This window comes from Pelophylax lessonae (genome assembly GCF_965119305.1).
Source record: "Pelophylax lessonae genome assembly, chromosome: 1".
Classification (NCBI taxonomy): domain Eukaryota; kingdom Metazoa; phylum Chordata; class Amphibia; order Anura; family Ranidae; genus Pelophylax; species Pelophylax lessonae.
The window spans coordinates 73,976,397-74,001,968 of record NC_138768.1 but is presented as its reverse complement, the minus strand read 5'-3'; the positions used below and the strand labels follow the sequence as shown (position 1 = coordinate 74,001,968).

The following is a 25,572-nucleotide window of genomic DNA, read 5'->3' as shown; positions in this document are numbered from 1 at the left end:
TTGTTTACCTTTCCTTAAGAACTACTACTTCCAATGGTATTTTTATTATTTTACGCTTTTAGGTATGTTGGATGCCTGCCACCCATCTGTGGTTCCATTCATCAGCCCTTAAGTCAATAAATGGTAGGGTTGTAAAGTAGTGGCTGGTGTGAGGAACCAAAGCCCAAAGGGGGTGACCAGGCATCCAACACACCCCAAAATGTGTCGGATTGAGGATTCTGTTGGAAGCCATGGCTAGTGAAGGAAGTGAAGCAAGACATCGCTGCCCACTGAGGAGGTAAGTATTCTTTTGTACGCATCTTTTCTTAGAATTGTTTTAAGCAATAGAATCCTTTTAAACCAAGTAAATATGGAATATACGCAAAATATCTTCTGAATAATCATACCTAAGAGATATTCCTAACTCTTCCCACAAGCACTTCCATCTCTCCAAGCATTAAGACCTCTCCATTAATATTTTAGTGCAGCCCAAGCTTATTTTTGGGGAGTCGCCAGAAAGAAATGAGATTATTCTAAAAAATTTCCAAGGCAGCAAATGGTTTGTGAAGGCAAATGGTAGATTCCCAAGTTCTTCCAAAGTGATCGTTCCTGCCTCATACATAGAATGATGATTATATTAAAGTGATTCTAAAGGTTGTACAGTAATTCATTTTTTTAAACGAATGTGTCACCTCTGTGCTCTGTGTAATGCTTTTGCACAGAGCAGTCCCAATCCTCTTATTTTTGGGTCCCCAGCCGGAAGTCCTTGCTCCTCCCCCGCCAAATGCCCCCCATAGCAAGCTTCTTGGCTCGCTCCTAACATTGTTTATTCATACACATAGGGGTTTATTTACTAAAGACAAATTCACTGTGCACTACTAGTGCACTGCTAGTGCACTTGGAAGTACAGTACTGTAGATCTGAGGGGAAGCTCTGAAATGAGGGGAAGCTCTGCAGATTTCTATCATCCAATCATGTCAAAGCTAAAATGCTGTTTATTATTGAACTTGCATGTCCCCCTCGGATCTACTACTTGCAGTGCACATGTAGTGCAAAGTGGATTTGCCTTTAGTAAATAAACCCCATAGTGCGGTCAGCCCCACCCCCCGCTCTTTACTTATTGGCTCACTGGCTATGATTGACAGCAGCAGGAGCCAATGGCTCCCAATGCTGTGTAAGCCAATGAGGAGAGAGAGACTCGGGAAAGCTGCTGTTCTCATTCACATCGCTGGATCGAGATTGGAAGGTTTTTTACCTTAAAGCGGAGTTCCGGCCTCAAATACCTTTTTTAACTAAAAATACCCCTATAATACTAATCCATCGCCCTTTACAGATCCGCTATTCTCATACTTACAAGGTGTACGGTATTGGATTTCAGTCAAAATCTTACTTTTAAAAACGCTGTCTGGGCGCGGCCATCTTGGATGTGGGCATCTGAAGCCGCAGTGTAATCTGTTGTGTCCTTCTTCCTGATTCCAGGGAGTGTTCTGGGAGTTCTTCCTGATTCCAGCCTCCTGGGAGTGATGACAAACTGCTCCCAGGATGCAATGCAAAGGCGGAAGTGATGTCGGTGGCCGTGGCCACAGAGGGGGGAGAATGAGGAAGTACAATCAAAAATGCCCTGAAAATAAGGTAAGGGACCCCCGGAAAAAAATTGAAAATGCCCAATTGTTGATCAGCATAGCGAGCACTCCAGGAATCACTAAAGTTGCAAAATAGGCCGGAACTCCACTTTTAATGCATAGAATGCATAGCGTAAAAAACCTTCTGCCTTTAGAACCACTTTAGAAATGTATCATGCAATAATATTGTTTAATATAGGATTTTGGCTTTGCTATACTTTGCAGGTGCCCCCATGGTAGATCTGTCACTTACAGTGCACATGTAGTGCAAAGTGGATTTGCCTTTAGTAAAAAAACCCCATAGTGCGGTTCAGCCCCACCCCCCTGCTCTCTCCTTATTGGCTCACTGGCTATGATTGACAGCAGCAGGAGCCAATGGCTCCCAACGCTGTGTAAGCCAAAGAGGAGAGAGAGACTCTGGAAAGCTGCTGTTCTCATGCACAGCGCTGGATCAAAATGGGACTCAGGTAAGTACAGGGGGCTGGGGGAGCTGCAACCAGAAGGTTTTTTACCTTAAAGCGGTAGTATACCGCTTTTTTTGACTTTTAATTACAGGTAAGCCTATAAAAAGGCTTACCTGTAGGTACAATTAATATCTCCTAAACCTACTCGGTTTAGGAGATATTTGCTTTGCATGCAGCCGCTGACGCGTGCGGCGCATTCACTCTGAAGGTCCGGCGGACCTTCAGAGTTCCTTGCCGGGAATTGCCGGAAAATGACTCCCACGCGCATGCGCGGGAGTGACGTCATCGCGGCTCCGGCCAATCACAGCGCCGGAGCCGCCGAACCCAGAAGAGGGATCATGTCAGCTCCCACAGCGGTGTCCAGGGGTCCATGTCAGGGCTTCATTCTAAGGTAAGTGTTTCATAATGAGCTAGTATGCGATGCATACTAGCTCATTATGCCTTTGTCTTGCAGTGTTTTTTTTTTTTTTTTCTTTGAGTTTACTACCGCTTTAATGCATGGAATGCATAACGTAAAAAACCTTCTGCCTTTAGAACCACTTTAAAAATGTATCATGCAATAATATTGTTTAATAAAGGACTTTGGCTTTGCTATACTTTGCAGGTGTCCCCGTGGTAGATATGTGACTTACGCTGTTTTTCCTTCGCCGTCCAACTTGGTGGCCACCACTCCTTTCTTCCCCAGAAGAGCAGACACTTTGTCCGTTTCCCCATGATCCACGGCTTGCAGCAGACGTTCATCATTTTTGTTCCACTCGTTAGTCTACAAAAAAAAAAAGAACACATTAATGAATGCAGCTGGCCATAATCCAGTTCCTGATATGTATAAGTCTCAAACTACCTGAAACCTCATGCAAACCCCTAAAACAAAGGGGAAATCCGAGCTTAGAAAATCCATCTGTGATCTCGGCAGCAGCTATGGAGCTCTGAGCAGACCCGTGCAATGCACACAGCTTGACCTTCATCCACGTAACATTACTGGTCGTACAGAATGCACTGAAGGCCGCGCCGCGGCTCCAGAAACAGAAGGTAAAAAACTCCTTCGCACTCCTAATAACTTAGAATGTCTCCTGAGATAGGCCTGGTATTTGCTGACAAGGAGAAATGACCATTAAGACTAAAGTGAATCTCTTTAATAAGTTTCAAGACGGCTCCAAGGTAACGGAACTGTAAGATGACATGCTGATAAATCTGAGCAAAGTGTACGGGAAGGAACCAGGATCCTGGGAGCTGAAAATATTTGCCTTCTGATGATGGATAATGATTTGCCCAGTTGCCCTTAATATAGAACAGGCAGTGTTGGCCAAACATTAACTACAGAAATATGAATGCTATTTTAAAGAATATCATCAGAGATTCATCTTTAAAAACTGTACTCCTTGGGGTTGATTTAATAAAGGTATTAGGGTAACTGTACCCTAATAAAAATTTATGTCCCCCCCCCCCCCCACAAATAGAGCTTTCTTTTGGTGGTATTTGATCACCTGTGCGATTTTTATTTTTAGCGCAATAAACAAAAAGAGGGACAATTTTGAAAAAAAAAAAAAAAAAACAACAATATTTTTTACTTTCTGCTATATAACATTCCCAAAAAAATCAAATTTTTTCATCATTTTAGGCCAACTTGTATTCTTCCACATATTTTTGTTAAAAAAAAATCCCAATAAGCGTATATTGATTGGTTTGCGCAAATGTTAACGCGTCTACAAACTAGGGGAAAGATTTTGGTAATTTTTATTAATTACATTTTTTTCTAGTAATAGCGGCGATCTGCGATTTTTAGCGGGACTGCAACATTGCAGCGGACAGATCGGACCCCTAACTGACATTTTCGACACTTTTGGGGGGACCAGTGACATTACTACAGTAATCAGTGCTAAAAATATACACTGTTACTGTAATAATGACACTCATAGGAAAGGGGTTAACACCAGGCGCGATCAAAAGGTTACGTGTATGCATAGGGGGAGTTTTCTAACTGTGAGGGGGATGGGCTTATGGAATCAACACAGGAACCTGTGTTCCTAAATAGGAGAAACACAGGAGCCCTTTGTTGATTACTGAGAGAGCTAAACAACAATGGACAGAAGCTGCTCAGGTGGATGGATGGAAGCCTGAAGGTCGGGTGCACGTCTGGCCCGTAATCCAAACAGCATGGTTAAGGGATTTTATTCATGAAACGCATTAACCAACCTTTTCTGCCTGTCATGTCCATGATGTTTGTCATATTGGATACCTTTATTCAATAAATATCACCATTGCCTTTTTGCCGGAGTGCGGTCAACCTTTCTTGTACTCATTGATTACTGAGAGAACAACGGCCTGCTGTTTTTATATCAGCAGACCGCCGATCTCTCTCCACAGGGAGCGATCGCGGGTGCCCGGCGGCCCCGTGCATCAGCTTTCTCTGTGGCAAATGGGGGTGGGCACACGCCTCTGGCGGCACGTTTGCACCCCCAGGATCGCTTCCGTGAACCGCCGTACAGGTACAGCGATTCGCGGGAACATCAAACAGGATACAAGAAAAATGGCCGCTCACCAAGCGATGGCTCACGATGAAAGGTTTTATTCAACAAGGATGCAAGGTACAGCAAAATGGATGGTAGACATGTTTCACACACTGTGAACAAGTAGTAGTGAACAAGCACGCTGTGAGTCGTGTGAAAGATGTCTACCATCCATTTTGCTGTACCTTGCATCCTTGTTGAATAAAGCCTTTCATGGTGAGCCTTCGCTTGGTGTGCGGCCATTTCTCTTGTATCCTGTTTGTGGTGGCGATCCGAGGTCCTGCCCCCATAGCTGGCTGTGAAGCTCCAACTGCCTGAGCGGTGTACATCTCTTTTTATTTTGCGGGAACCTGCCGACCTGCCGCCATATATAGGCGGCAGCTGGTCGGCAAGTGGTTAATGGATATATAATGAATAAAGAACTGCATTGTTTTGTGTCTTATATCTGCTTAGAGTTCAGCTTTAAGTTTTCTGACTTACTACATGGCAGAGGTAGACACTAATACACTAATGGTGCTTTTCTACTGCATGGAACCGAACGCTTCCGCTCGCTTTTGTGCTTTTCCACTGCATGGTACCGCATGGTACGGTGTAGGAACGGTTCGGTACGATACGGTATGGCGGCGCTTTTCCACTACATGGAACCGAACGGCACGGCTCTCTAAACAGTACCATAAACAGTACCACCTCAGTTGTGGTTCCAAGAGGGCCGTACCGGTACCATATCCCACAATCCTTTGCATGCAGCCTTGACTGTTTGTCACTACTTGCCACTGATTGGTCAGAGAATCGTTGTTATCCCACCCACTTACTTTAGTACTACATTAGTGGAAAAGCAAACCATACCAAACCGTACCGAACTGTTCCAACACCGTACCATGCAATGGAAAACCGGGCCAAGCAGGGCCAAGTGGAGCCGAGCCGGTACTTGCAGTGGAAAAGTGCCATCTAACTGTGAAAATAGTTAGTATAGTGCCCAAAATTGGGTTTTTAAGGATTAGCATTCTTTAGTGAATTTATTGACCATATATACTGTAATTCTAGAAAACTCGAAACTACATTTTAATCATTTTTAAAGGCAAGTTAGAATATTAAGTTGTTATTAGAGTCATGAGAATTATTGCAATTTTAACTAATTGCACAATTCCTTTACAGGGGTGGCTGTAAATTTAGGTGGGAGCTGTGGGATGATAATTCTTTGGGGTTGTGGAATTAAGGTTGAGATACTGCAGGACCCCCATAGTGATGTGTCTTTGAGCAATATATCCTTGTGTTGTTCCAGCTTCTGCTTCCAGCTAGAATTTAATTATGGTAGAGCTCCTATGCCGCGGTCTGTTTACATAATTCCACAGAGGGATCGCTGGGATTCCATGATGAATTATGGTAACATATGGAAACATGGGTCTGAACTTTCCATGCACAAAGAGGGATACGAGAAACTTCACAATGCCTTGTCATTTCTTCATCACTGTTATTTTATATCTTATTTCTTAATTGAAGGGACCCCCCAGCCCAACATAATTATTTTTCAATAGTTGTAAACTAGCTAAAGCCCAAAAAAAAAGTCAGTTTTTTATTGCTGTCTGTGCCCTAGTATGGGACATTCTCCCTTTTTTATGTGTCCTGGTGACCACTGTTACCAGAAATGAAATTGAGGGGAAATCAAAAAATTTGCCTGAATAGGAATATAGAGGAAATTCTCTAATGGGGACACTTGCACATGTCGAGCCCAAAAAAAAAAAAAATATTTAGTACGTCTCTTGAATACAGGCACATTTCCCCGTGTTTTATCTTTTCAAACATGCTGCCAGTGCAGAAAACAAAGTAAGCTCCCACTTTACTCTTTGACTTGACAACACAGCTCTGAATTCCTAAGCATAGTCATGGGCAAAAAATATTGGCACCCCTGCATTTCTATCAGGAAATGCACTACTTCACCCAAAAAATTGACTTTTTGCTTCTCCACTTTTTTGTGTCATGCAAGTACAATACAAACAAATGAAATAAACATAATAATGCCTAAATATTTGTAATTGCAACAATTGTCTGGGCAAAGTGGTGCATTATCTGACAGAATTTCAGGGTGCCAATATTTTTGGCCATGACTGTACATGGTGTCAGCCCAGTCAACTTCATTTCTGATGGGTTACAAAGAACACACACCTCTTCTCATCTCCTCCCTCTGCCTTACCGCCATAACCCCTGTTCATCTCCATAGCCCCCCCTTGTGCACAGTCAGAGAGCACACAAGGTTATCACTTCACCAGTTTTCTGGCTAAATCAACATTTATTTTTGGCACTTATGGAATAGATATAATAAAACAATGTCAATGATATATTTAGAAGACTAGACGAGAGAAAATACAAGATGTTAGTTGCTAGGATATACATACACTTTTAGTGACAACTGTCAAGAAAGGGCATTGGAGAAGTTTTCTCACTTTCGGTTGTGTCTGCTATACAGGCAGTGAAGGAAAATCTCTGGTATGGGGCACAAAGTGATAAAAAAAAATTGAACTTGGTGTTTTAACCTTTCCCTGCTCTATCCAAAGTGGAAAAAAAAGTTTTGACATTGGATACATTAAAATAAATAATGGCAGTTAAGTGCTCTTAGTATGGAACAGTTGTACATATTTGCGTGGTTCAAGATCAAGGTCTCCAAACTACGGGCCATAGGCTATATCTGGCTTGCTTCAAGAATGTGTCTGGCCTGCAGCTAGTGTCATGGCCTATCCTCAATTTGCAAAGGGTGCCTTTGGTCTCTATTTCAATCCCTCAACCCATACCTGGACTATAAAAAGGGGGACTCTGATGGGGAAACTGATGGGAACCCTGACATAAGGGGACACTCTAACTGGGATCCTAATGTAAAGGGGGGACTCTCATGGGGACTATAATGTAAGGGGGACTCTGATCGAGATTTCTTTTATTCCATGGATATTTGTAAAATATAGAATGTGGCCCTCATACGTAAAAGTTTGGAAACCCTTGTGCACCACATTTTAGGTTGAATTACTAAAGACAAATAGATTATTTATTTTGCAAAGGAATTTTCCCCTGAGTTTAGTGAGTGAAGTGAAGCTCTTCTGATGTCCATCATCTCATTATGCGAAAGCAAAAATGCATTTTTTTATGTTCCTTGCATGTGATTGGGTATTCTTTGCAAAGTGAAATTTCCCCACAGTCACTGAACTCTGGGGAAAATTTTCTTACAAATTCAACAGCCTTGAATTTTTTTGCATTTTTTATGTTCTTTGCATGTGATTGGGTATTCTTTGCAAAGTGAAATTTCCCCACAGTCACTGAACTCTGGGGAAAATTTTCTTGCAAATTCAACAGCCTTTACACCTTTAGTAAATCTCAATGTATCCATGCTAATCAATACCAGCACAAGGATCACTGTGAGTTCAACGTACTCTGAGAGGTCACCACAGAAAAGGTCAGGTGTCTCCTACTGTGACTGCTCTTATACTGGTCTTTGAAAATGCCCAAGTGGGAGGGCGAAACGCGTCGACGCATTTCCGGTGCGGCAGAGCCAGCTGACGTCACTTCCTGGTCCCGAGGAAAGCACGCGCGAGCGTTCCTCAAAGTTACTGTGTATTGCGGCGCCTAGCCTGGTCTTTTTTTCCTCTACATTCGATATAATTTCATCTTTTTTGTAGGTAGATTTTATATTATAATAAAACCCTTATACCTACTGGCTTCACGATGTGGTCCACTCCTTCCACTTGAGTCCAACAGTGTCCGGTGCTGATTCAAATTGTACCAAGAGGATAAGGCAGTTCTGGTGGCGACTGTGGTCCCTTGTTATCGTTCAAATTTCACATCTGGTTCGACCCCAATTAGGGGTCCACCATATCTGGTGAGTGCGGCTCTTGGAGGGATCTAAGGCATGCTACACGGATTTTTTTGATACCCCAACACCCCAGCACTTTGGTGTTATCAGCAAATTTTTGATTATTTATTTGCACAAGATTTGGACTTTATTTATCTATTTATATATTGAATAATTTATAAGCACTTGTGCACCTTTATTCACTGGAGAGGACTTCACCTATATATGTTTTTAGCACTGTGCACTTCACATAGTTGTTTCTTAATTATTTGTTTTTTGAATATATGAATCTTTGTATGAATTATTTTTGCAAGCGCTGTTTTTTCTTGACTACACAATACCAGCACAAGGATCACTGAGTTCAACGTACTCTGAGAGGTCACCACAGAAGAGGTCAGCTGTCTCCTACTGTGACTGCTCTTATACTGGAAAGCCTTTTCTCCAGTGCAGAATAGCAGTTCAAAAAAAGCAGCAGGGAGATGAGTCAGATGCTAAGCATTGTCTTCTTGGTTAACATTCCGCAATAATGTGTATATGGTGGCAAGAGAACCCTGATTGAGTACGGAGTGGGTAAAACTTACACTTTGTCAAGATATGGGCTTTAAAGTCAGCATTTATCTAACATAAAAATGAAAGTGATGACATTGTCCATGCCATTGTTTATGCCACTTTTGTCTCTAATAATAAATCTGGTTGAATCTTAAAGGGTTCACCAGGTGACCTACTGTATGCGCACTGCCAAGAAACAGTAGCTTCTTAAAGAGGTTGTAAACTCGTTTGAGTTTTTTTTTTTTTTTTTTACACCCTGCAAAAGAAAGACATAATGAGCTAGTATGCATCGCATATTAGCTCATTATGCAATACTTACCTCAGAACGAGCCCCCGCCGTGCCGCTCACTCACCTCTATGACGGGCGACATGTCTAGTCGCCAGTCTTCCGGGATCGCGGCATCCGGCCATCTGATTGGCCGGAGCCGCGGTGACGTCACTCCCGCGCACGCGCGCGGGAGCCGACAGTCACGGCACGGGGCTCTGAAGGAACGGCACGATCGGCCGTTCCTTCAGAGCGCATGCGCCAGTGACGTCACTGGCGACATGTAAGGTAAATATCTCCTAAACGGTACATGTTTAGGAGATATTTACAGTACCTATAGGTAAGCCTTATCATAGGCTTGCCTATAGGTACAAGTTGTAGAGGAGGGTTTACTTCCTCTTTAACCACATCCCGCCCGCCCTGTAGCAGATTGACGGCGGGAATGTGGTTGTATTCTCCTGACCGGACATCATATGTCGTCGGCAGGGGGCGCGCAGAGCGGCGAACGGTGATGCGGCGTGTCACACTGACACACAGCATCTCCGATCTCGGTAAAGAGCCTGGCGTAGGCTCTTTACCATGTGACCAGCCGTGTCCAATCACAGCTGGTCACATAGTAAACAGGAAGAGCCGTTGATCGGCGGCTCCCCTGACGGGGGGGGGGGGGGGGCGGTCGGCACTGGTAATCAGATCATTGATTACCAGTGCAGAACCTCGAGGGGGGGGTGCCTCTAGAACCACCAGGGATGCCCACCCATGACCCCAGGGATGCCCACCCATGACGCCAGGGATGCCCACTATGGCCACCAGGGATGGCAATCAGGGCTCAGGGAGCCCCCCAGTGCCCTCCCCATCAGTGCTGCCCACCAGTGCCCTCCCCACCAGTGCCCATCATTGCCATCTATCAGTGCCGCCCACCAGTGCCCATTATTGCCCACCAGTGCCATCTATCAGCGCCCATTAGTGCCACCCATCAGTGCCAATCAGTGCCGCCTATCAGTGCCCACCAGTGCCACCTATCAGTGCCGCCTATCAGTGCCACCTATCAGTGCCCACCAATGTTGCATATCAGTGCTACCTATCAGTGCCACATATCAGTGCCACCCCATCAGTGCCACCCCATCAGTGCCTCCTCATCAGTGCCTGTCAGCGCAGCCTCATCAGTGCAGGAAAAAACGTATTTATTTACAAAATTGTATAACATAAACAAAAAAAATTTTTTTTTCAAACTTTTCGGTCTTTTTTTTATTTGTTTAGCAAAAAAAGAAAAAACCCAGAGGTGATCAAATACTACCAAAAGAAAGCTCTATTTGTGGGGAGAAAATGACATAAATTTGGTTTCGGTACAGTGTTGCATGACCGCGCAATTGTCATTCAAAATGCAACAGTGCTAAAAGCTGAAAATTGGCCTGGGCAGGAAGGGGGTGAAAGTGCCCTGTATTGAAGTGGTTAATTTGCTGCTATGGTGCACAGGGTAGTCCATGACCGTTCTCTGTTGCTTGGGAGATTGTTGAGTATTTTCAAGGTTAAATTCTATCACACGGCACCGATGAAGAATGATATTTGTAAAGGAGGACTCTCCTGTCTTTGAAAGCCCAGGAGAGCATTTTCAGAGATGTAAGATTTGCAAGACCCATTTGACCATGCCCAAAACTTTTATTCATCCTTGGAGAACTTTATTAGGAATTTCAGTGACAATAAATCAATGATTTAAGCCAAATTGGGAGCATGGTATTATATGTAAAACAGCAGTGATGTCTGAATAGAAAAGCTAGAAAGGAAAAGCATTGTGTGATATGCAGGATACATCCCAGCAAGGTTGCTTGAGTAAGATTGTTTCCCAGTTTATGAAGGACAATATAACACAGGCCGTTTGCCTCTAAACGTAGGTACTTTAAAAGTAGCAAACGTTAGTTGTTCTCCTCTCAACATTTCAAATGTCCATAGAAGGACACATATTTTATAAGTCATATGTAAGCACATAACTATTCACACACCATGTAATACCTCCTATTAGAATATCCAGGTTACTGTACACAGCTACAAAGCCACAAAATACTAAACAAACAGAAACGAGCCAAGAGGTCACTTCTGTGAGCATGCTGAAGGGTTTATCTGTATCCCTTTATCCACAAGAAATGAGACAATATGGAAGGAATGAAACAAAATATACCTTGCTATGTATAGAAGACACCCAGCCCTGGGGTAAATGTGATTCACTTCTATTTTAGACACCATGACTTGGTCAAAGCTAACTATAAACACAACAAATGAAGGACTAAGAGTCGGTTCACACTGAGGCGACACGACTGTACTACTTCGGGGGCGACTTGTGCATCACCATGCACCACAACTTCGGAGCGACTTGCATGGACTTCACATAATGGAAGTCTATGCAAGTCGCTCCGAGGTCGCCCCGAAGTAGTACAGGACCCTTTTTCTAAGTCGGAGCAACTTGTGTCGCTCCTATTAGAACGGGTCCTGTAGCGGTCAATGGATGACAAGTCGCACTAGTGTGGACCGGCTCTAAAGGTTGACACTAACTCTTTTATGGCTAGGACAGTTTATTGTCTTAGCATATTGCATAGCTTAAAACAAATAACTGTTAAACACTGCTAGCCAACACTGCTAGCCAAGGGCTTGACACAAATGTAATACCCAGTGCTTATCTTAGTGGCTAATGTGGGACCACCTGGTTAAGAAGGAGACCTCTAAGCCCAGACGTTCCTTTGCCAGGCCCCAGTCGTAGGTGACTCTAGCTTACTAGTAAACACAAGCCCTCCAGGTTGTCTGGAATTCGTATTGTTGTGTTCTCCTAGCTCAAGGTACCTCAAATATTTCCAGTGGGAGCCAGTGCTGTATTTTGGCCTAGGCCAACAAGGCCCAGGCCTAGGGCGGTACTTTGCAGGGGGGCAGCAAAAAATCAACCCCCCTCCACCTGAGACCCTTTTGACCACTGGTTGCTAGAGCCACCTCTACCTCTCTCTCTCTCCCCCCCTCTCTTTCTCTCTCTTACCCCCTCTCTTTCTCTCTCTCACAGCCCCGCCCTTTCTCTGTCATCGTCTCTCTCTCCCTTTCATCCCCTCTCTCTCTCCCTTTCACCCCCCCTCTTTCTCTCTCTCACCCCCTCTCTCTCATTCCCCCCTCTCTCCCTCCCTCACCCATCCCCCTCTCTCTCTCTTCCACCCCCTCTCACCCCCCCCCATGAGATCTCAGGGGTTCATGCTGGGACTTGGAGTTCTCCAATTTTGGAGGGAGTCACATCTGTTAAAAAGAAAGGAGTGGGGCAAATTTACATAGGAGGGGAAGAGGGGCGCCCAAATTTAGTCTTGCCTAGGGCAGCACAAAACCATAATACACCACTGGTGGGAGCATCTCAAGGGGCATTCATACGTAGACTACGTCCACTAGGAAGGAACAGAACCTTTTCTCTAGGAGGTATCACAAAGATGTTTTTTAATGCCTAATGTTCCATTTCTGTTCAGAAATGGTTCAACAAATTATGACTCCTAAGATGAATACAAAACTTGATACTCTGAGAATTAAACTTTATCCTTCTCAATGGCTCCATTCATGTTTTCACAAATCTGGTCTCCATGTTGCACTCCTCACCACGGTCTCAGAGTTACAGGTGTACCGTGTCAACGTGAGGGCCTCATCCGTCAATTCCCAAGAATTGGGGGGGGGGGGGGTTACCGAGAGATTCTGAATTACTACCAGCCTAATGTCTGAAGAAATGCAAAAAAAAATTAAGGCAGTCACCGGGTTACAAACAAGATAGGTTCTGTAGGTTTGTTCTTACGTTGAATTTGTATGCAAGTTGGAACAGGTACATTTTTTAAGTGTAGCTTCAGCCAACAACATTTTTTTTACATTTTTTGCAGAGCATAGGGAAGGGTTTAATATGCCTCTATTCAGAATGTTTTACCTCACTTTCTGTCCCTGTGACTATTGGATTTTGAAAATGTTGGGTTGTCCTGGAAACGAGGATTGGTGATAAATCTTTAGTAGAGACACCTTTTCCCATGAAAACTCTTACAGGAGTGAATTTCCCTTCTTAGGGCAAAATTTCCTCTCACTTCCTGTTGTCTCCCTCCGTTTGTAAGTATGAGTCGAGTCGTATGCAAGTCAGATGTACACTATATTACCGAAAGTATTGGGATGCTTGACTTTACACGCACATGAATTGTAATGGCATCCCAGTCTTAGTCTGCAGGGTTCAATATTGAGTTGGCCCACCCATTGCAGCTATAACAGCTTCAACTCTTCTGGGAAGGCTGTCCACAAGGTTTAGGAGTGTGTCTATGGGAATGTTTGACCATTCTTCCAGAAGCGTTTTATTGAGGTCAGGCACTGATGTTAGACGAGAAGGCCTGGCTCACAGTCTCCGCTCTTATTCATCCCAAAGGTGATCTATCGGGTTGTGTGCAGGCTAGTCAAGTTCCTCTACACCAAACTCACTCATCCGTGTCTTTGTGGACCTTTCTATTGACCCCTAATAGTGTACCGTACAGACTAAGACTGGGATGCCATTAAAGTTTATGGGATAAAGTTGTGGAGAAGTTCTAAAGAAGGGTTAGGTTAAAAAAGGTATCCCAAGCTTTGAACGTCTCACAGAGCACTGTTCAATCCATCATCCGAATATGAAAAGAGTATGGCACAACTGCAAATCTAACAAGACATGGCCGTCCACCTAAACTGGCAAGGAGAGCATTAATCAGAGAAACATAGAAACATAGAATGTGTCGGCAGATAAGAACCATTTGGCCCATCTAGTCTGCCCAATATATCTGAATCCTATGAATAGTCCCTGGCCCTATCTTATATGAAGGATAGCCTTATGCCTATCCCATGCATGCTTAAACTCCTTCACTGTATTTGCAGCTACCACTTCTGCAGGAAGGTTATTCCATGCATCCACTACTCTCTCAGTAAAGTAATACTTAATCATATTACTTTTAAACCTTTGCCCCTCTAATTTAAAACTGTGTCCTCTTGTGGTAGTTTTTCTTCTTTTAAAGTGGAGTTCCACCCATTTTTGGAACTTTAGATCTTTGTAATCCCCTTTAAAATGGCTTTTACCAATGGAAACTTTTTTTTTTTTTTTTTTGCTAGTAAATACCTTAATTTTGGCTTTATTCCTCCTCTCCTCACTTCCTGGTCCGATCGGCGATGACGTCATTCGGCGATCCGCAGTGTCTGCTGGGATGTATTCTACTTGCAGTAGCTGTATCTGTACTGAGCCATGCCTGCCCCGCCTCCGCCCTGCCTCCTCTCATTGAATTGCATTGTATGAATGTATTAAGGCTGTTCTCTGCCCAGCCTCCGCCCCGCCTCCTCTCATTGAATTGCATTGTATGAATGTATTAAGGCTGTTCTCTGCCCAGCCTCCGCCCCGCCTCCTCTCATTGAATTGCATTGTATGAATGTATTAAGGCTGTTCTCTGCCCAGCCTCCGCCCCGCCTCCTCTCATTGAGTTGTATTGAGAGGAGGCGGGGCGAAGGCTGGGCAGAGAACAGCCTTAATACATTCATACAATGCAATTCAATGAGAGGAGGCGGGGCGGAGGTTGGGCAGAGAACGGCCTTAATACATTCATACAATGCAATTCAATGAGAGGAGGCGGGGCGGAGGTTGGGCAGAGAACGGCCTTAATACATTCATACAATGCAATTCAATGAGAGGAGGCGGGGTGGAGGCGGGGCAGGCACGGCTCAGTACAGATACAGCTACTGCAAGTAGAATACATCCCAGCAGACACTGCGGATCGCCGAATGACGTCATCGCCGATCGGACCAGGAAGTGAGGAGAGGAGGAATAAAGCCAAAATTAAGGTATTTACTAGCAAAAAAAAAAAAAAAAAAGTTTCCATTGGTAAAAGCCATTTTAAAGGGGATTACAAAGATCTATGTATTCCAACCTATTAAAAATGGGTGGAACTCCGCTTTAAATATGCTCTCCTCCTTTACCGAGTTGATTCCCTTTATGTATTTAAAAGTTTCTATCATATCCCCTCTGTCTCTTCTTTCTTCCAAGCTATACATGTTAAGGTCCTTTAACCTTTCCTGGTAAGTTTTTTCCTGCAATCCATGTACTAGTTTAGTAGCTCTTCTCTGAACTCTCTCTAAAGTATCTATATCCTTCTGGAGATATGGCCTCCAGTACTGCGCACAATACTCCAAGTGAGGTCTCACCAGTGTTCTGTACAGCGGCATAAGCACTTCTCTCTTTCTACTGCTTATACCTCTCCCTATACATCCAAGCATTCTGCTGGCATTTCGTGCTGCTCTATTACATTGTCTTCCCACCTTTAAGTCTTCTGAAATAATTACTCCTAAATCCCTTTCCTCAGATACTGAGGTCAGGACTGTGTCAAATATTCTATATTCTGCCCTTGGGTTTTTACGCCCCAGGTGCATTATCTTGCACTTATCCACATTAGATTTCAGTTGCCAGAGTTCTGACCATCCTTCTAGTTTTCCTAAATCCTTTTCCATTTGGCGTTTCCCTCCAGGAACATCAACCCTGTTACATATCTTTGTGTCATCAGCAAATTGGTCCCAGTACAGATCCCTGAGGTACCCCACTGGTAACATGACCTTGTTCTGAATGTTCTCCATTGACTACAACCCTCTGTTGTCTGTCACTCAGCCACTGCCTAATCCACTCAACAATATGGGAGTCCATGCTCAATGACTGCAGTTTATTGATAAGTCTTCTATGTGGGACAGTGTCAAAAGCCTTACTAAAATCGAGATATGCAATGTCTACTGCACCTCCACCATCTATTATTTTAGTCACCCAGTCAAAAAAATCTATAAAATTTGTTTGACATGATCTCCCTGAAGTAAACCCATGTTGTTTTTCATCTTGCAATCCATGGGATTTAAGATGTTCCACAATCCTATCCTTTAATAGGGTTTCCATTAATTTGCCTACTATTGATGTCAGACTCACTGGTCTATAGTTGCTCGATTCCTCCCTACTGCCTTTCTTGTGAATGGGCACGACATTTGCCAATTTCCAATCTTCCGGGACGACTCCTGTTACTAATGATTGGTTAAATAAATCTGTTAATGGTTTTGCCAGCTCACCACTAAGGTATTTTAATAATTTTGGGTGTATCTCATCAGGACCCTGTGACTTATTTGTCTTCACTTTAGACAGCAATCTTAGAACGTCTTCCTCTGTAAAGACACATGCATCAAACGATTCATTAGTCATCCTTTCAAGTGGAGGTCCTTCTCCTTCTTTTTCTTCTGTAAAAACTGAACAGAAGTATTTATTAAGGCAGTCGGCTAGCCCTTTATTCTCTTCTACATACCTTCCGTCCTTTGTTTTTAATTTAGTTATTCCTTGTTTTAATTTCCTTTTTTCATTTATATATCTGAAGAATGTCTTATCCCCCTTTTTCATAGACTGAGCTAGTTTTTCTTCTGCCTGCGCTTTAGAAGTTCTTATAACTTGCTTGGCCTCTTTCTGCCTAATCTTGTAGATTTCCTTATCTTCATTGCTCTGGGTTTTTTTATAATTACAAAATGCTAGCTTTTTATTTTTAATGATTTGGGCCACTTCTGCTGAGTACCACAGTGGTCTCTTCCTTTTTTTGCTTTTACTGACAAGTCTAATGCAATTTTCTGTTGCCTTCAATAATGCACCTTTTAAGTAGTCCCATTTGTCCTGGACTCCATGTAATCCGTACCAGTCTGATAAGGACTCATTTATGACTAATTTCATTTTTGAAAAGTCTGTTTTTCTAAAATCTAAAACTTTTGTTTTTGTGTGGTGTGACTCTTTCACAGTTCTTATATTAAACCACACTGACTGGTGATCACTAGATCCCAAGGTTTCGCCTACAATGACATCATATACCGAATCCCCATTTGTGAATACCAAATCCAAAATGGCCTCCCTTCGGGTTGGCTCCTCAACCACTTGTTGCAGAGACAACCCCAGTAGGGAATTTAGAATATCTGTACTCCTGGTAGAACTTGCTATTTTGGTTTTCCAGTTTATATCTGGAAGATTGAAATCTCCCATAATGATAACTTCTCCTTTCATTGTCATTTTAGCTATTTCTTCAACTAGTAGATCATCTAGTTCTCTAACTTGACCAGGTGGTCAATATATCACACCTACACGAGTTACTGCATGATTAGCAAACTGCAACGTAACCCAAACTGACTCTATGTTGGCCTCACCAACTTGTATTAGGTTAGATTTAATGCTATCTTTCACATACAGGGCCACTCCTCCTCCTTTCTTGCCTTCTCTGTCTCTTCTGTATAAAGAGTACCCTGGTATGGTTATGTCCCAGTCATTTCTTTCATTAAACCATGTCTCCATAACAGCCACTAAATCTACATTCTCAGATGCCATTATTGACCCAAGTTCATTGATTTTTTTACCTAAACTGCGAGCATTTGTAGACAGGACTCTGAGCTTATCATTTCTTAACCTCTGTGCTTCTGACCTGTTCTGGCATTGTTTCGGGGGGCAATTGGACTCTTGTAATTCCACTCTTTTGCCCCCCCTTCCTAGTTTAAATACTCTTTCGCAAATTCTTGGAGTTGTTCACTAAGTACATTTGTTCCTTTGAGAGAAAGATGCAAACCATCTTTTTTGTACAGTTCCTTTCTATTCCAAGTAGAGATATCATGAGAAACAAAGCCAAATCCTTGCTCTTGAAACCATTTACTAAGCCATATGTTGAACTCCTTTATGCGCCTCTGCCTATCATTCTGAACATTATGCACAGGCAGAACTTCAGAAAATGAAATGGTGGATGCAAAATCCTGTACGTCATTACCAAGTGTGATAAAAGATTTTTTCACCTCTGACACTTCATTGCAAGCCAGGTAATTTGTCCCTAGATGGACAAGAACATCCACGTCCCCTTCCTGCTTTGCTTGCTTAACAATATTAATAATACCTCTTCTATCTCGTCTAGCAGTAGCACCAGGGAGACATCTCACAAAACCATTTTCTTTAAGCTCCACACTTCTTATGATTAAATCACCCAGCAACAGCTGCTTCCTTTGAGACTTCACTTTATCTTTTTTGTCCTTGGCTGCAGTCTTGCATACATTAGACATAGGAGTCGATGGTTTCTCACCCTCTGTGCTTGAGTCCATATCCATGTTGTCCTTACATTCTGAGAGTGATGCAAATGAATTTTGGAGAACCATCAACTGTGGGACATGTCTTCTATCCACCACTCTAAGAACCTACAGTAACCCATCTGCCATTTCTGGAGGTCCTCTGTGGCAGTGGCATTGCAGCAGTCCCAGCTGGAGTTTGTTTAACAGATAATTTAAATATCTCTGATTTCAAAAATGCAATTTCCTGCTGCAGTAAGGAGAATTGTCTACAGATCTGACAGCATCCAAATCTCCAAAGAGTGGAACGTGAAATAAATGCACAATAATTCCTGCACTGAACCAAGTCTGCCATTTTAAAGAGGAGAAAAAAAAAAAAAATAAGAAAATTTGTATATTTAAGTCAAACAAATCTTACCTTTTTTTTCTTTTTTCCACCTTCCAGCCTACCTCCTGACTATCTCCTGCAATATCTCTTCACTGTACTTAAAATGTTGTACTTGAATGGAGTACTTGCAGCTAATGAGTATGTCTATATATATATATATATACACTCACTCCTTCACAGCTCCTCCCCCAGCAACAAATGTAACACCTTAATGAGCTGGTCTCATTAGCAAATGCACAATAGCAGACACCTGACCAAATTCCTTTCCTCTTCTCAAGCAATGGTCAGCAAAAAGAAACACAGATGAGTTGGTTGCAAACTCCAAGCCAATCTCTTTCAGTATCTCTTCAATCTCTTCAGTCTCCTGCAATATCTCTTCACTGTACTTAAAATGTTGTACTTGCAATGGAGTACTTGCAGCTAATGAGAGAAGCAGCCAAGAGGACCATGGTAACTCTGGAGGAGCTGCAGAAATCCAAATCTCAGGTGAGAGAATCTGTCCACGGGACAACTATTATTCATGCCACTATTAGAGTGGCAAAAAGAAAGCCATTGGTGAAAATAAGCCATAAGAAGTCCTGTTTGCAAGAAGACTTCCACAGCAAACATGTGGAAGAAGGAGCTCTGGGCAGATGAGACCAAAATTAAACTTTTTGGCCTAAATGCAAAACGCTATGTGTGGCAGAAAACTAACTCTGCACATCACCCTGAACACACCACCCCCACTGTGAAACATGGTGGCGGCAGTATCATGTTGGGAGAATGCTTTTCTTCAGCAGGGACAGGGAAGCTAGTGAGAGCTGATGGGAAGATGGATGGAGCCAAATACAGGGCAATCTTAGAAGAAAACCTGGTAGAGTCTGCAAAAGACTTGAGACTGGGGCGGAGGTTCAACACCTTTCAGCAGGACAACGACCCTAAACATACAGCCAAAGCTACAATGTAATGGTTTAGATTAAAGCATATTTATGTGTTAGAATAGTCCAGTCAAAGTCCAGACCTAAATCCAATTGAGAATCTGTGGCAAGACATGAAAATTGCAGTTCACAGATGCTCTGCATCCAATCTGACAGAGTTTGAGCTATTTTGCAAAGAAGAATGGGCAAAAATTTCACTCTCTGAATGTGCAAAGCTGGTAGAGATATCCCCAAAAAGACTTGCTGTAATTGCAGGGAAAGGTGGTATTGACTCAGTGGGGATGAATACAAATGCACGCCACACTTTTCAGATGTCTATTTGTAAAATATGTTGAAAGTATTTATAATTTTCCTTCCATGTCACAATTATGTGCCACTTTGTGTTGGTCTATATCATAAAATCCCATTAAAATACATTTACATTTTTGGTTGTAACGTAACAAAATGTGGATAATTTCAATGGGTTTGAATACTTTTTCAAGGCACTGAAACTCGGGAACTGCCTGCATTCTGATATTTTCAAAGCTTTATTAGGTTTCCTGAAAAGTTAAAGTTATACTCTTTTCGTAATATCTCGTTGCACACTGACTTTACCCTTCTCCAGCAACTCCTGGATTTTCTGGACCATAATATACAATGGTATCCTATGTGCTTTAGGACTTGCACCCAGTTGTTCAGGGGATCCAGATTATCAAAATGAATTCCATTGAGAGCTGGTTCACACTGGGGCGACTTGTCAGACGACTTGGTCGTCAGTCGCCGTGGGTCGCCTGCCATAGATTAGCACAGGTCCCGTTCTAATAGGAGCGACACAAGTCGCTCCGACTTAGAAAAAGGGTCCTGTACTACTTTGGGGCAACCTGGAGCGACCTGCATTGACTTCAATGATATGAAGTCCGTGCATGTCGCTCCGAGGTCGTGGTGCGCGCTGTGCACCGCGACTTCACAGGTCTCCCCGGCAAGTCGGGTCGCCCCTATGTGAACCGGCTCTAAATCTATCTATTTACTTCCTCAATCCTATTATTCAATAAACCAGTCTTCTTTAAAAAAAAAAAAACATCAAATACTCATCGGATACTCTACTTTAACACATATGGCTCAAAATAAGGTGGTCATTAGACTCCGCAAGCACAGTAAAGCTACATGTACACTAGCAACGAGGAAACACAGCACAAACGCAAACCGCGTTTTTACCGTGATTTTGCCGTGATTTGCGTTTCCCTCTGGCCATCAGTCAAAACGTTCCTATCTTGAACGCGATTCTTCCGCATTCAGGAGAGGGAGGATTTAACCTCACCTAAACGTGGCAGCTCCTAAACTCTGCTGAAAGCCTATGTGTACAGGGAAACATAGGGGTTGATTTACTAAAGGCAAATAGACAGTGCAGTTGCACTCTGCAAGAGCAGTTGTTCCAGAGCTTAGTAAATGAGGTAAAGATTTACTTTGCAAAGAATACCCAATCACGTGCTAGGGAAATAGAAAAAGCAGCATTTTTGCTAGGACATGATTGGATGATGGAAGTCAGCAGAGCTTCTGCTCATTTACTAAGCTCTGTAGCAACTGCTCTTGCAGAGTGCAACTGCACTTTCAAAAGTGCACAGTTTATTTTCCTTTAGTAAATCGACCCAATAGGCTTTTATAGAGTTGAGTTTAGGAGATTTGGCAGAAAAAACACCAGAAGCTCTTAACCACTTAAGCCCCGGAAGATTTTACCCCCTTCCTGACCAGGGCCTATTTTGTGATTCGGCACTGCGTGACTTTAACGGACAATTGCGCGGTCGTGCGACGCTGTACGAATTTGACATCCTTTTTTTCCCACAAACAGAGCTTTCTTTTGGTGGTATTTGATCACCTGTGCGATTTTTTGATCATGTGCTATAAACAAAAAAAGAGCGTCAATTTTGCAAAAATAACAATATTTTTCACATTTTTTTATATGAAATTCCCAAAAACAAAATGTAAAAATCAAACTTTTTTAACATTTTAGGCCAATTTATTTTATGCTACATATTTTTGGTAAAAAAAAATTGCAAAAAGCGTATTTTGATTGGTATTGCGTTTACTAACTAAGGGCAAGATTTTTGTTGTTTTTTTTAACGAGTAATGGCGGCGAACTGCGAATTTTTTTGCGGGACTGCAACATTGCGGCGGACAGATCGGACCCTTGACTGACCTTTTTGACACTTTTGGGGGTACCAGTGACATTACTACAGTAATCAGTGCTATACATATGCACTGTTACTGTAAAAATGACACTGGCAGGGAAGGAGTTAACTTTATTTGAGAGGGAGGGGTTAAGTGTGTCCCTAGGGGCGTGCTTCTAACTGTGATTGGATGTGGCTTGAGGTGTAAGAACAGAGATCAACGGTCCTACATAGTAGAACCGTATGATCTCCATTCTTACACAGGGGAGAATGACAGACGGCCTGTTTACATTAGCTGTCTGCCTTTCTCCCGCTGTCACGGACAATCGCGAGTGCCCGGCGGACATCGGGTCCGCCGGGCACACGTGCGGGGGGGGGGGGGGTCCGTGAGCAAGCAAGAGCACACCTCCAGCGGCGCACGATCGCTCCCTAGAGCCTCACAGGCTAGCGACGTAGACCTACATCGCTTTGCCTGTGAGGGGCTGCTAGTGTACATGAAGCCTAACAAGATAAGGGTGGGCCTTATGGACTCTTTATTATGGCAATGGGGTCCAATCATCCCCAAAGGACAAGAGTGGCATGTAACCTGCAGTTACGGTAAGCAATAAGATCAATAAGTGTTGCCAGCCACCGAGGAATTCTTGGCATCAATCTCTTATTTAAAATAAATGCTTGCAATTTGACCAAACCAAAAGATAACGGTCTAGATTTTGATATTAAGGTTGCTGTGTTTTAACTGATTACTTTAAAATTTCCATGTGCTGCACTGAAACACAACCCTTTGCCCCCATATGACCCTTCATATTTTCAAAAGGCCCTGCTTCTCCCAGACATTCTTATTACTTCATACATTAGGAAACAAGCGTAATTTGCACCCCTGCACCATTTTCATTGAGTCACTGCAACAGGAAGCACAGGGCAAGGTGAGTGCTTCATTTTCTACCAGCAGAGGGCACACTCTAGAGCAGGGTTTCTCAACCAGGGTTCAGTGGAACCCTAGGGATCCTCCCGAGGTTGCTAGGGGTTCCTTGAAAAATGGGAACTTTCTGCCTTTCAGATAAGTTTCCAATGACACCATTGTTCCTTTTAGCTATCTGTCAGGGGTTAATTCTTCCCAATGATGACAAGAGTAAAGCCCCGTACACACGCACAGATTGTTGGCCGACCGATCGGCCGTCTTTTGTCCAGTGTTGTTTGTTGGTTGAAATGTGCTCTAGACTTGCACTGGACTTTTGTTGGCCAACAAAAACCAACTTCAGAAGTGATGTCATGTGATGGTTTACTTTCCCTGTGTTTTATCTTCTCTGAGCATGCCCAATCTTGCTCATCTGATTTTTGTCTGCCGAAATCTGTACTGACTGACGAACAATCGGCCGTTTTTTGTTGGCCAACAAAAATTTTATAGCATGCACACCAGATTTTTTTCGGCCGAAAATTCGCAGTTGGTTGTCAGAAGCATCATACTAACAAGCCTACAATCGGCAGATCGGACGTTGGCGAACAATTTACGGCCAACAATCTGTGCGTGTGTACGGGGCTTTAGGATCATTCTTCCCTCCGACTGCCACACTAATGTGTCATGAGTTGAAGATTTCTAATTTTTAGCAGGGGTTCCCCGAGACCAGACATTTATTTGAAGGGTTCCTCTGTGTTGAAAAGATTGAGAAAGGCTGCTCTAGAGGAAATACTCCCTCTGCCTCGTTGGCAGATACAGTTTTGGGACAACAGATAACTACTTTCCAATCTCTTAGGAAATTAAACTTCGGAACAGACCTAGCCTGATTTCTCCCCAATAGGGTACCAAGGTTCTGGATGATGAAAGGTAAATGATCTTGTTGGCCAAATTTGTGCAATAAACTTCTATTTGTGACCTGCGGACTTTTTTCAGGTGACCAGTCACTCTTCATTGATGAGGCTGGTGGCATTCTCGTCTAGTCCTTGAATATTTGACATTCCTCACATATATGTGAGATTTTATCTCAGCGTTCACATTGGCAAACACATTTTCAATAATAATTAATGCTTAACACACAGGAACAAGCGAGGGGGAGGTGACATTCTGTGGCACTGATCACCTGAATTAGAAGTGGACAGACGAATTCCGCAAGCATTCCAGAACAGCTGCTTGATGACCCCACCAGGAGGGTCAAATACTCACCACATTAATAAATAACCGCATTTAGCACAGTTCATACCGAAGCAGGTAATGATGAATAAGAGGTTCAGGGGTATTTTAAACACACTACAGTCTGACATGAACATCTGCCCTTAGGACAAAGCTGTCATTGACTTGTTTTAGAAAGTGCTTGCTCTGGGACTGTCATGATTAGTGCCTGGGACTAATTCAGAAGATAGTGAAGCATGATGGAGATCAGCACCTTCAAAACCATGTCACACACCGTATTCTAGGTGGACACTGTTAGGCTGGATTGGTCTCTGGTTACATCTACTCTCCCCACTGAAAGTCCCTGACAGGTTGCATAGTATTAACCACTTCAATACCAGGGACTTTCACCCCCTTCCTTCCCAGACCAATTTTCACCTTTCAGAGTTGTCACATTTTGAAGGACAATTGGGCGGTTATGCAACGCTGTACCCAAAGTAAATTTTTATCATTTTCTTTTTTAGATGGATAGAGTTTTTTTTTTTTTTAATGGTATTTATTCACCACTGAGTGAAAAAAGACGGAAAATTTTGGAAAAAATAAAATAAAATTTGTCTTTGTTTCTGTTATAACATTTTGTAAATAAGCAATCTGCACTGACGGAACTGATGGGCACTGATGAGGCGACACTGATCAGGTGGCACTGATGGGCCCTAATGAGGAAGCACTAATATGCAGCACTGATGGCCACTGATATGCAGCACTGATAGGAGGCACTGATATGCAGCACTAATAGGCGGTACTGATAGGCAGAGGCGTACCTAGGGTCTCCAGCACCCTTGGCGAGGAACTGTATCGGTGCCCCCCCCCCCCCCCGAAAGAGAGAGAGAGGGGGGGGGGGTTTACAGAGAGAGAGGGAGGGTTTTACAGAGAGAGAGAGAGAGAGAGGGGGGGGTTGACAGAGAGAGAGAGAGAGAGGGGGTTTACAGAACAAGAGGGGGTGATAAAGAGAGAGAGAGAGGGGATGACAGAGAGAGAGGCGGGTGACAGGGAGAGAGGGGGGGGCAGAGAGAGAGTGGGTGACAGAGAAAGAGAGAGGTGGGTGACCAAGAGAGGGGGAGGGTGACAGCGAGAGAAAGGGGTTGACAGAGAGAGAGAGAGGGGGGGAGACAGAGAGAGGCGGGATGACAGCGAGAGAGGGGGGGTGACAGAGAGAGAGAGAGGGGGGGTGACAGAGAGAAAGAGAGGGGGATGACAGAGGGGGGGGGGTGAACCTGATCAATACCACCATCATTTACAGAATACTTTGTATTTTCCTCACTGAATACAAGGCATTCTCTAAATGGACAAGGTGAAGATCATCGTCCCACCTCATCCAATCAGAAAATGTCTTGTATTCACTGAAAATAAAATTCAAGGCATTCCGTGAATGGAGGTGGTGCCAAGCGACCATTTCCTGTGGTCAGTATGCAGTAGGGCAGCTACTTAGCATGGGATCTGATAAAATAGCTGTGATCGCTGTAATAGCACCAACTACTGCAGTGATTGTCAGCTTCCAGCGCAGTGTGTCAAGTATGGGAAATGCACAGTTAGGCAGACCATACACAGTTCAAACCGTTAATGAGCTGGCTGAATGTACCAAGTTAATCGATCTATCAACTTGGGTACAACCAGCCTGCTGGATACTCTTGCGATTATC

General features: G+C 43.3%; 1 protein-coding gene across 2 annotated transcripts in view; it reads right to left on the bottom strand.

The window, feature by feature from the left end:
• The window catches only part of RAI14 (retinoic acid induced 14), a 309,495-nt gene that overhangs the window by 129,665 nt on the left and 154,258 nt on the right, over nt 1-25,572 (bottom strand). For both annotated transcript variants that reach the window (XM_082244058.1, XM_082244059.1), the window contains exon 3: nt 2,698-2,828. In XM_082244058.1, the coding sequence (XP_082100184.1) occupies nt 2,698-2,828 (131 nt within the window). The remainder of the gene's footprint in view (nt 1-2,697; nt 2,829-25,572) is intronic.